This window comes from Acyrthosiphon pisum, chromosome X (genome assembly GCF_005508785.2).
Source record: "Acyrthosiphon pisum isolate AL4f chromosome X, pea_aphid_22Mar2018_4r6ur, whole genome shotgun sequence".
In the NCBI taxonomy this organism is placed as follows: domain Eukaryota; kingdom Metazoa; phylum Arthropoda; class Insecta; order Hemiptera; family Aphididae; genus Acyrthosiphon; species Acyrthosiphon pisum.
This window is the reverse complement of record NC_042493.1, coordinates 34,671,525-34,684,747: the sequence shown is the minus strand read 5'-3', so window position 1 is coordinate 34,684,747 and position 13,223 is coordinate 34,671,525. Positions and strand designations below refer to the sequence as shown.

The 13,223-nt window shown below is 28.5% G+C and overlaps 2 protein-coding genes and 1 long non-coding RNA gene across 5 annotated transcripts in view; 1 reads left to right on the top strand and 2 right to left on the bottom strand.

The window, feature by feature from the left end:
* The window catches only part of LOC100168714 (serine/threonine-protein kinase SIK3), a 26,501-nt gene extending 19,876 nt beyond the window's left edge, over positions 1-6,625 (bottom strand). Inside the window, exon 1 of one of the 3 annotated variants that reach the window (XM_008184439.3) lies at positions 5,667-6,625. In XM_008184439.3, coding sequence (XP_008182661.2) covers positions 5,667-5,819 — 153 coding nt within the window. In that variant the 5' untranslated portion in view covers positions 5,820-6,625. The remainder of the gene's footprint in view (positions 1-5,666) is intronic. The other 2 variants (XM_001949612.5, XM_008184440.3) reach the window with 2 other exon arrangements.
* Positions 6,626-7,735: 1,110 nt separating this feature from the next.
* Positions 7,736-13,223, top strand: part of LOC100159836 (sentrin-specific protease 2) — a 21,851-nt gene continuing 16,363 nt past the window's right edge. Inside the window, exon 1 of the mRNA XM_001949581.5 lies at positions 7,736-8,190. The gene's annotated coding sequence lies outside the window, so the exon portion shown is untranslated. The remainder of the gene's footprint in view (positions 8,191-13,223) is intronic.
* The window catches only part of NV39 (uncharacterized LOC100302495), an 8,916-nt gene continuing 6,586 nt past the window's right edge, over positions 10,894-13,223 (bottom strand). Inside the window, exons 3-4 of the long non-coding RNA NR_028072.1 lie at positions 11,470-11,585; positions 10,894-11,374 (exon numbers count right to left, since the gene is read on the bottom strand). This is a non-coding gene — a long non-coding RNA (uncharacterized LOC100302495). The remainder of the gene's footprint in view (positions 11,375-11,469; positions 11,586-13,223) is intronic.

The following is a 13,223-nucleotide window of genomic DNA, read 5'->3' as shown; positions in this document are numbered from 1 at the left end:
TATTATGTCATTTGTCAAAAGCTAATTTAATAATTTAAACTTTCTTAGTTGTGATACTTTCAGAAATATCTAAGTTTTATTTTTTTTCAATATTTACTTAAGAGGATGTCAGTGCACTGTTTGTTTTCTCTCTCTGGGCCATGCACAACGTAAACAAAATATTTACGCAGAATCATTTTTTAATGTTTTTGAGTAACCTTAGAGTAAAATCACCCATTACAAAATGATAAAGAATAATATTTTTAAGGGTATAATTTGTCTAAATATTGTCCTAAAATAATGTAAACATAATTTTAGATTCTGAGTGGAGTGAGGGATCTAGTGATTTACAATGGTGTTAATTTTTTTTTTCTTCTATACAACATTTCTACCAGAAGAAGTGTTTTGATTTCAACATATTGTATCTTATCTTTTAGCAAATTGGATCAAGATTGTACTTTAAAGAGGTCATTTTTCAATTTTCTCAATAGTTATTTAATGCCACAGGAAAAACCACCAACAAATTACAAAAAACCGCTAGAAATGGGATTTAAATTTTTAACGTTTTGTATATCACCATAGAAACGAATGAAAATGAAAATAAAAAAACAATTTTAGTTATTTTGTTGTAATTTATAATATTAATTCAACTTACAGGCTATGATAAAATATAATAACAATATTATAAAATATCTAGACTGACAAACCGTCTCTGTTCAGAATCATTTTTCGTATATAATATGATATTGAATTCAAATTGAATACAATCCATTATAAAGTGACCCACTCGTAACCTACTGTACAACAGAGGGGACATCTGCTTACACACTTATTTATTATTTTTATTTTGAAATTGGAATACATCATAAATAAATGATTTTAGGTGAGAGCGTTTTATCTGTTACATGTGGGTTTGATAGAAAAAACCACTACCTATTGCACTGAGTATTTATTCCCAACTTGTTGAGAAAATGTTAAATATTGAGAGGTAATAATACTTTTTAACTATTTTATTTAAAAAAGACAGAAATAATGCATTTTGATTTTAAAAATGTGTTTATTGATGGATAAAGGAATTAAGTGATTTATAAATATTTTTCCAGATATTTTTCTAAATAAATACAAATAAGATTCTAGATCAAAATATTGTTTTAAAAATAAATTGAATAAATCATAAATAGTGATATTTTTGTAGAAGTCAACGATGAATTATGCAAAATAATTAAAATTGAAAATTAAGAGATAATATTACAAATAATGATTTTGCCAAATGAAATTGTTCTTAATCATTAAATTAAACTATTATTTTATCTAATACTTTAAATGGAATGAAGAGGTCAGCATCTTCATGATTTTATTATTTTTATTATTATCATTATGAAACCAAATGTAATACCAAGTACAAGTAAACATTAATGGGATTATATTTATGCAATTCTACTAACAATATATATTTTTATCTATTGTGTATAATTGGATATTGTAGTAAACATTAAATATACAATGTTGTATTATTGTATACGTCATATATTTATGTTATATTTTTTGTAAAACACTATATTGGAAGACAATTGATATAATATTATGATAACGAGCATTCTGTAAAAAAAAAATTATATTTAATTTTAATTTGGTAGGTTTAAAAAATAAAAAAATAAATGTTTAATCTTAATATTCATAATTGTATACAATATTTAAAAAGAAATATTATATAAATATATAATCCAATTAGTTTCGCAATTAATGACAGAAATTTAACTTTTTCCTCATAAATTTACACATTTGTGTATGATAGGTACTATTTACATAAATTATCAGAAAAAAAATTATTATAAATATCCCAAATTAATTTCATTATTAAATAATACCTAGGTACTTCATCTTTTATATATAAATATATATTGAACCATTCAGTTAAAGTGAATGACTGTCAAGAATCATCACATTATAATTAAACATTTGAAATTTAATAGTACAAACAAATTAAGACATAGATAATTAAATAAACAAAATTATCCCATTGGATAGCCTATTTATTTTAAGTAAATTTCAATTTTAGGTTTCTTAGGCACTAGGCACTACTTAATTGCAATTAAGCCCTTACTTTACTTTATAAAAAGTTGTAATACATACCTACCTATTACAATACATTGCATAACTTTAATATCAGCAATATTTTTTTAAATTTTTTAAATGCTTAAGTTAAATTTTGAACTAGTCATTATGAATGTTGATTAATTATAATTTATAAGTTCCTAATGCAAAAATAGAAAACTAATTTTTTCCAATACTCATACAAAATCAAATGCTAAGGTCAGTAGTTTGATAAAAAAAAAAAAAATAAAACCAAAGGTTAAGGTAATCCATACGTAATCATCTAATAATCAAACTATAAAATAGTCTACCTACATATCTATTACACAAAAGAAAAATACAATAATATTGTATTTAAACAATAAAAAAATAAATATGTATTGCTAACGGTAAATAAATAACAGTAATGCTGTAAGTACTTAGAACTGAATACAATTTATTACAATATTATTACACTAAATTATAATCGAGATTATAATTATGATTATTTAATATAAGATAAAATATATTATTATTATGACTCCAGAATAATTTTATAAACCTCAACATATATGTATTATTAAAAAAATATATACTCCAAATACAACAATTATTTTTGCATAAGTTAACAGAATTACACAAAGATATCTTTGATATGAACTCTTACATTATTTTATATTATGTTTTATATTATAAAGCTTACTAAGGGATAATTTACAAAATAAATTAATGCAATGTTAGAGACCTAGTTATATTAAACATACAGATTTTGCATATTAATCAAATCTTATCAGATATTACCATACCTAGTGAGATATAAAGTTGATTAAAATTACAACTAGGTATTACTATACGTTTGCATATTTTATATCTTTGATTTTTTTGTCAATTTTATAAAAAAATACAATACTGTATGGTTACATATATATTTCTCTGAATACAAATTATCAAACGGAGGAATACATTAAAAAAAAATTCTTATTAATTTTTTTCCAAATAAATACTTTAGGTAGTACAAGTTAACAAATAACAATATATTTTGTTTCATTACCATTTTATTCATACAAATATACAATTCCTTTAAATTTTTCTATCAGTAAAATATAAAAATGTTTCAATATTTTTTACAACCATGTAACCATGTAGATTTAACCAATATTTTTTATTTTCATAAGTTAAAAATTTGTTTAACTGTATGACAGGAATAGTTCAAGTTATTTGTAACAATATTTAAATCTGGTATGCAATGATTAATTAAAAAGTCATTTGATTATGATGGATATATTATCTAAATAAAGTGTTAAATATCTATATAAGAGGTCATATGAAAAACAAGAAACTCATTTTATATCTACTGTATTATGAGGAAATTCAATTGTTAATACCTATTATAATAAAATTTTTTTCTGTTCATTGTCTACAACAATTATTTTATAAATGACATACAATGCCAAATATAGAATACAATATTGTAAATGAGAATGTGATTAAAAATTATTCATTAAGTAAAAAAAGTTTGTTTTTGATTTTAATATAGTTCAGTTATACACCAAGGCGTAATCAGAATATAGGTATATTTAACATACTTGAATAATTAAAAGAAAAGGTACAAATTATTACACTTAAATGTAGCTAAATGTAGTTTGATAAATGTAGTTTGATAAATTTGGCTAAATAATTCAATTTTTAAGCAGATACCTTATAAATACCTAATAAATACTAGATAATATGCTAGTTTGAACATTAGACTCAACGTAAAATTATAAAGTTACATAATTAACTAAACAATATTAAAAATAAATAGATGGATAGGTAATGTATTCATTTTGGGAGGTCAACATTGAAAATTCACAGTATTTTATAATATAACTAGGGGGAGGGGGATTTTTAAAATGTTAATACTATTATTAAAATAATTCTCGAAATAATTGTTTGGCAACATTGATTAACAAAAAGTTAGACCGTCTTTGAACAGTATAATTTTGCATTGTATACAATGATATATTATTGAATTCAAATTTAACACATCCATTACAGTGCCTACTCAATGGTGAGATACACTCGACTCCTACTGTATAGCAGAGAGATTACCAAATTTCGCTCTTTATATATTTAAAATTAAGTAATAGACGAGGTAATAAATATATCTAATTCCTAAGTTTTTAAAATGTAATTAAGTAGGTACCTACATATTTTACTAAAATATTATAAGCTCAATTATTTGGTTCATAAATTAATTACTAATTGTGATCAAAATTATAAAATATTAGAAATTTTAATATTTCAATTATAATAGTAGATACATTAAATAATTGAGTTGCTATATATATATATATATATATAAATAAAATAATTTAACAAATTATAAAAATATTTTGTTAGGCTCTTAGCCAAGAAATAATTTAATTGCACTAACCTTACCATTATTATATTGTTACAATATGTTACATATGTGATTATTATTAAATAATAATGATAATAATAAAACACTTAGAAAGCAAATTGTACTAAATAGGTAAATTGTATTTATTACAATTAGGTATATGATTTTTGAGTTAAATTACCTTTTTAATTTTAACACTATCTTTGTAGTAGGTATAAGTATCATATTAATAAAACATTAATGGGATATAATATTTGGTATATTATATATTTTTTAAATACTTATATAGTTATATAATATACCTACTTATAAAGTTAAATGAACTAAATATAATAGGTATAAAAACTTAATTATTATAACGATAAATATTAAAAAGGTATGAATGTAACTAATAATTTACAAATGTATGAAAAACAAATGTTTAAAATTCATTCTAGTAGCAGGAATTTGAATTTGAATTAAATATAGTGTGGTTGTAAACAAAAATAATTTTAAAAGGTATTTGTAAAAAAACTTGTTTTGAAGATTTAAAACAATTCACAATGTACCTACCTATAATCTACTTTTTTATTCAAAATAAAATCAGTTTAATTTTTAAGAGGTAGATTAAATATGTAAAAAATAGTAGGTACTCCTAAAGAAGTATACCTACAAGGGTTATTATAGAAAAAAATATATAACTAAATTATTTTTTTTTTCATTTTAAATAATATGAAAGGTTATTAATATTAAAAATATTAACTGAATTAGAACTGATTGAACATTAAAGATTTCAGTCTTTAAACACTGAAATTTTTTTTTATAAACATACCTACCTAACTAGTAAGTTAGTTATACTGATAAACTTTTATTTTTTTTAACATCAAGACATACATAGGTACATTTAAAGATATTAATAACAAATAAAAAAAAAAATAACTGGATTATATTATGTACAATATATACTGATAAGTATTTTTTCATGTATTTATTTACATAAAATTTAAAATTTAATTTCATAGATTAAATTGAGGTGAGAACATAAACATCAGTCACAACAGTATATTTTTTAACATTTAAACATTTCAAGTACCCAGGTAGGAAAATATGGAGATAAAAGAATTGTACCTACCTACCTACCTATCCATTTATAAATGTCAAATGATAATTGCCAAAAACACTGTAATTAACACAATTTTATACACATAGGTACTAACCAATTTATTTTTAGGAATAGGTAGATAGCACTTACCTTGGAGTTTGTGACAACATGTTTGGCCAGCTTGACAACAGCAAAGTTGCCTTTGCCAATGGTCTTTTCCAGCTCATAGTATCCAACACGGACCAGACGGTTGACCAATGGGTTGTTGTGTCCGGCTGACGGATTTGGTGGCACACGAGCCATGGTGTTTGCATAGCTTAACTAAAGAGACCTAGGTTTATTTACGATTTGTTGACTATCGTCGACAGATTTATTGCTATTTAACGTCCGGACGGAGTGTCGGGCAACCTAGGTATACCACTACTACATGGCCGTGTAACGAGTAACAGCGGTAACAATAATAGCAGCGAACGTAATATAACGACGGTGGCACGGACAAGACGTCGATGGTAACGACCACTTACTGAAGTCTGTAGTGGCGGTAACCGTCACCATACCGGACTCGACCTTTTGGGCAACTGAGTAACTGACGGCGGCGCGCGCGACACCGTGTGGACGACAAGTTGTCGGGCTTTCGTCTGCGGTGGGTGGGTGGGTTGGTGGGCGGTCGGCAGAAGGGCCGGGGGAGGGGACGACGAGGGCGCTCGTCAGACTTTGGTTTTACGCGGGCCCGCCGAGGGCTTACATAATATTATAATAATCATATTAATATCGTCGACGAGAGAACTACAACAGCGACTGCGAATTACACAACTACAATACCTATTCCAACTAAATTGTGTCGCCGTTAATAATAATGAATAATAATAATAAAAATGTTACAATAACGATACGCGATTTCTGCTGTGGTTGCGAATTTTTTGTTAATGTTTTTTTTCTCTATCCTCTCTGATTGTTTTTCAACGCGCAATATTAATCAAACGGTGTGCATTCCCCGAGCCAACAGCGAATGAAAACAAAAACACTCGTCGGCCGTCGCACTCGACAGTATTATTATTATTTGTGTTTGTTATTAATAAATTATTATGTTCAATAATATTATATTATATTATTATGATACTACATTACACACACAATAATATAACGTGTACAGATTATTATCATAAAATATAAATCATTGGTATAGAAAGGTATTAATGTGGTGTCGTCCTGCGAATGTTAAATGTTTAATAAATATTAATCGGATGCAGTGCACGATATGCAAAGTCGGTGGGCGGCGAACGGCTGAGACCTCGTCCTCGGGCCTCGGTTAAAGTTTATTTCTTTATCGTCGTCCCCGACGGTCACTCGAGTAGTCGAGTTCGAGTCAGTATGGCCAAGCCCGTCACTGTCAAACGAGATATATTTTTATTATTTTTCATTCTCTCACTCTTTCCCGTTCCCACACCCAACCAGGGAACGACTCGTCATTTCTCTCTCACTCACTCCGAATAAACAGAGATAAAATTCAAATACCCGAGACGTCGTCGTCGTCGCACGTCCAAAGTCGGCAATATGACAATCATTTTAATATTGCGACAACGACGCGTTTTCGGTACACGTGCACGCGCACATCGCAATGTCGTGTCCTATAATAAATTCAAGTATGAAATAATTCAACTCGTACGATGATCGAGTATGTTGGGGGGAGGAGACGAAAACTATGCCATACGTCGACGTAATCTGACAAAAACAAAAACATGATAATTATGGCGGGCCCAAGCGGTGGCAGGTGGTGGTGGTGGCGGCGGCAGCGGTCGACGCGTCGTCGGTGAAAACCACGATTTAAGATAATATCTTTACTGAGAGCAAACAAAATCCAACTCCGCAGTCCACACCCGCGCAACACCTCCGGTTATACCATGGTTGATGCACGGTATAATTGAAGTGGTAATGAACGGCGACGTGAAACGTCGTCGGTGGGGACGTGACGTTACCGGCGGCCGGCACAGATACCTTCAACCATGATAAAGTAACATGGTATGATGGCAACGAACTGAATAACGTCGGAGTTTGCGCAGTTCATTGTATCCAGTTGTACAACTCGTAATGCACCATGTATATATATATTGATCATGACAACCAATGAAAAGCGACGAACTAGATACAGCTTAATAATATGATGATCGGCAGGGTAAGGGGTGTGCGTATCATTAAGTTGCTATCATACCATGTTTTTTTATCATACCTACAACATAAATTGTACAACAACTGTTATCATCGCGTCTACGGGCGGCGGACGTGTACAAGTGACGTTTGATACTAGAAATCGATAACCTACAAAAACTGAGCATACCGCAAACAGCTCGCCCGCGTATTCCGTCATTCTGTGTTTATCGTCGTCCCGCACCTAACTGTTCGCGCACCTCGTCGATGAACATCAGGCTAATAAAGTAACATACGCCATTGTCCTTTTTTTCTCTCTACCATTCAACTTGCTGGTCACACGGCATTCCTGTTAGTTTAAAGTTGTACGTTGCATTCGTTTTTCGACTCACAACGGACGACTGAAAAAGACGCCTTACACGCGTAGGTACGTCCGTGATATTCGATTACCCGTCGTCGACCACTAAGCTTCTGTCATTGCTGGTGACTTCCCCGTCTCGTCAACACTCGTCTAGGAACTCAATCTACGGTAAGTTGTTCCTTTGGCCCATGCCATAACAACTGTATTGGTATACCCGTCCGCCATTAAGCACGTCGGTACGCCATTTGCGTTGTGCTGGTATAACATTATCAGCTGCGCGTTGTATGTTCTCGCGCGTTCAGTTATCGTCGATATTATGTCGAATACTCGTTGTTGGCCGATCGTCTTATTAGACGCATTCCGACGATCGCTGCCGACATTTTGTTTATGGGTTAAGTTAATGTTAATTAATATACAGTGTGGACTGTGCGCGCTCCCCCTCCCTCCCCCCGCCAATAAAATCGATCGTTTATCGATATTGATCTTGTGTCCTGTTGACGGCCAGCTTGAGTTCCTAACCGTATGAGGCATAAATTGTTTATTGCTTGTATAATATTATGTCTAACGACTCAAGTCGCTTTTGACTTTTCTAACATACATGTGTGTATCCCGAATCAGTTTGAAAGTTATAATTTTGTGTGAGTCCCAATTAACAAAGTTAAACGTTAAAGTATCAAGTTTTGTTTTTTTCTGTGTTGGTTGTGACTGAACAGGCATAACTTAACCATGGGTGTCTTATGATTATTATTAAACAACATTTGAGATCGCTAAATCCACCTGTGATCCAACTTGTAGAGTCTTAACAATCCAAATTTTCAAGGAAGAAATTTGAGTATCAATATATATCGGATCAATTTTGAGCGTTTAATGACTTACACATACAGTATACTAGCGATATGTACAGACTTGGTATCGGACTTTGATACAAGTTGATACATATTGAATTTTTTTCTTGAAAATCTTGTGTTTTGGAGATATGCTCAAATGGCAATTACAAAATAATCGAAACATAATGCCTTCTAAATCTACTATAATATGTTTTTACCGTGATTGATCTATCAAGATTAATAAATTAACTAGAGGTTGTAACGGTAAACGTAACTGTGAACTGTAAATATGGAACACGTTTAAGATCTAAAAACTTGTACCACAATCTAACAGCATCATATTGATTCTGTTTTAAATGTTTTTATTGTTATTTTATGAATTCATGAATTCATTCAGGATCCTAGTAAAAATTTGTAAATTCAGCTGATGGTATCAACTAAATGACAACTTCTTTTAAATGTATGAATTGATACAATGCGTGTTCCATATTTACAGTTCAATGGGTTGTAATCAGTGCTAAAAATTTAAAATTCTACGAATCTGAACGCTTAAAAAAGTAATATGCCTCATGGGAATATGACTAATAATATTATTAATTGTAAATTTAAATTTTTTATTTATGTATACAATAAAATATAAATTCAATGGAATCTCGATTACTAAAAATGGTCTGGAACAAAAATTTGAGTTATGTTGATATGATTCTTATAAAATCATAGACCGGCCCAGACTATATTATTGTCAATAGTATTCGTGGAATAAGTGATCTACCGCGCAACAAACATCTATTATATTTTACAAACTACCTAAATAAAATGGGTATTACTTAATACATTTTTAAATGGCTCAATTCAACTTTTTTATACCTAACCTTATAAATTAACAAATATCCTGTTTTAAATCGATAAAAATATAATTTGGTTTGAGTATTGATCTGTACCAAGCAGTCCAGGCTTCATAGTGGGAAATTTTGTGTTATTGCTGATTTTATATAATTTTTCATCCATTCAATCTTACCTAGGTACAAACAATAATAAAATTCTAGAATATAAAAAAAAACATGAAATTATTTTTGTATACAAATTTGGGCTCTATTATGACATACTAATTGTATAAGAAAACCTAAATTATTATATCCACAAATTTCTGATTATTAAATATTCTAATATACTCGAGCCACTCTAAGAGCGCTTCTGGGCGGCAACCAGAATTTGTCTGTTCTTGCGCATTCCCACCACTTAAACTCTTTAAAACACTGGCCGCCGTCAACGCGAGCCGCCGACACCGTCGCCGTCGCTGCCCCCACTCACCTACGGCAGAAGAAACGCCGGTCGCCGCGTACTGAGTGGGGTTTTTACGGTGGCAACTAGGTGATAGTGTGGGAGAAATTTGGGTACGGAACCGTGAAGCTTGGTCATTTGGATGCGCGAATGAGTAGCGCTTTTAGAGTGGCCCGAGATAAACAATATTTTTTTGAATATTTCAATCTCAAATTATGAAATATATTTTGTAAAATAACTATTATCTAATTACGTCTCTGATTCAGGTACTTGAGTTTTCATTAAAGTTATTGTTCAGTCATGTTGATAATTTTAAAACTTTAAACATTTTCAATATCAAATAGTTCTGATTTAATTGTTGGGTATAAACTAATTTACATTAAAACACTTAGGTAACACTTCAAGTGGTTTTTTTAGAACAATAATTTTTAATAATATTCTATTCTTTTAGGGTTTTATTTTTTATTATGTAATTTTTGTGAAACCCCTTCAATAATTATTTAATAATAGTTTTACATTTTATAAAATGTATTGTATAGCTGCCATTTAATGACTGCTGAGTTAATTTATTTCATTAGCTTATTTCATATATACTTTATGATAAATGTCAACATGGCTGCAATGATGTATGCATTCATTGTCAACTCAAGAAAAGTTTAGTTTTTATAAACTCAAAAGATAGCCAAGTAACCTAATCATGACTTAATAAGAACAATCAAGCATATCATTATTTTTTTTTTATAACAAAAATAAACTCAAATTGTTTGCTGATACTGTATGTTTTATTTTGATGTTATTAATATTTTATTGAAGTTGTGCTTTTTTAAATGTTACATAAGGAAATTTATTACGTTTCGTAGCTGTGCTTACCTATAATCCTTACAGTTAAATTGTTTTAATCAGATGTACAGTAAATATTGATTGTAACAGAATTCAAGGTTTATTCACTCTTACTGATACTTAGTTATAACTAATAGCTAAAAATGCATACTTAAACTTACAAAAAAAAATATATATATATATATATTATAAATTGTATTGTATTATGTGTATTCTAAATGGTTAATTTTTTATTTTTTTTTAATTGTGCTACTTAGGTTTTATACATTTCAGATTCTACTTGATTCTCTAATGAACTTCGCTTGAGCATTTGGATTGAGCAGATTTCCATTTAATGTTACAGACTTCTAGTATACTTGAATCTTATGAAATGCATCATTATTAGTGAGGATGATGTATTATTCCTAAAATAATATTTAACTACATATAAATCAATAATTTATAAGTGGTTAAAACCCAAATATTTTGAAAAATTTAAAAAATCTGTACAAAAACTTACTACTTTCTTTAAATATTTATTTTCCATATGGCATACTAAATGACTTATCTTATTGACTCCTTTCAAAAGTGAACAATCCGTTTCATCCTTCAGACCATATTTTAAAAAGTTATTTGCTGAAAAAAATGTGACTAGTTAACATTCATAAATAATTAATAAACAATTCATATATTGTTAAATACTTAAATTAAATAAAGTATAAATTAAGTTACACTCTTATTCAATTTTCTTCTAGTCTTTTTTAATGGTGCAAATAAAACTTCAATGCTTGGATAATTATCCAGTAGTTAGAAAATTGTATACAATATAATACGCTGATCTTTGTTTTTCAACCCAGTCGAAAGATTGTTTCTTTTGCCGGTTTTATAATGGCACCTACCTTTCAATGCTATCCGATGAGTAATTTCAAAAGGAAATTGGGAACTGGTATATAATTTATACTGTATTAATATTTATTTATTTAAAATTTTTAATTATAATAGAAAAACATCTTATTAGGCAATAATATTACTTATCTGCTTTTTTTAAAATTGTAATTTGTAATAGCAAATAATTCAATTGTAACTTATAATTAATTACTGATATTTTAGAAAATATCTACATTTTTTTTAAAGTTATTTGCCTATTTCTGATTATTGTCTTGTATTTATATAATATACAGTATTATAGAAGGATTATTTGCATTTAAAAACAAAAAAATATAGTGTACCTTATATAAATATAAATTAACTCTCTTATAATATTTTACCTTTAGGACATACATTTAAATTATTTATAGTAATCAATAATTTACAGAAATAAATAATTTATTTATTTATGTGTTACTTTTTTTATGTATGGTATAAATTACTTAACTAAAAAATTTACATTTTTGTCTTATAGTGTTAATTAAAATCAAACATTTTTATATTTTTATATTTTGTTTGTACAGATCACGTATGTCAAAACTCTAACTCTCTATCAGAGAAATTTGGTTTGGTTTAAACATTTTAAGTCACATTATATTGGGTACAAAACACGTATGTCTAGACAGAAATAATTTTAAAATGGTCTTAATATATTTAGTCAAGTTTAGTAACAATTTTAAATGCATGCGCTAATAGCGTAAGTCATATAAAAAAAAAATCCAATTATCTTAAGTCACCTAAAAATAATGAAGAATTTATTTTAAAGTTCTACTGAATAGTCAACATAAAATTTTGTACACTGAATATTAATTATCAGCCCAGACACTATTGTCTATGATTTTGAATGATTTTTCAATGTTTTGTTTAATCGTCCTGAAAACTAGTCGTTTTTGATTTAAGACATGTATACTATACGCCAAAGACTAATAACTACACCAAAAAATAATAAATTGAATGAGTTATAGGAGCCCAAACATTTACATTCACTATTCACTATTAAAAGACAAGATTATACAGTGACATGTCTAGGAATAAAAATATATCGTTAGCTAAACCACAATACAATCTAACTGAATTTCCTATACTTTTCAGGAAATTAAAAACCTTTAAACCATAGTCATTGGCTTAAATATTCAATTATTTATTTATTTAATATGATAATAGGCGTTAGAAAATAGTAAATTAATAACAAGAGGTAAAGGTTTTTAACAGTACTAGAATCAACTGGCAATAGATTGGTATATTTAAGTTCAGAGTCGTTTCATAAGAATCACACCAAATTAATATTATAGTTGGGGAAACGAAAAATGATCGCTGCCCGTCACGCGCCAAGCGGCTGTTTTTCTA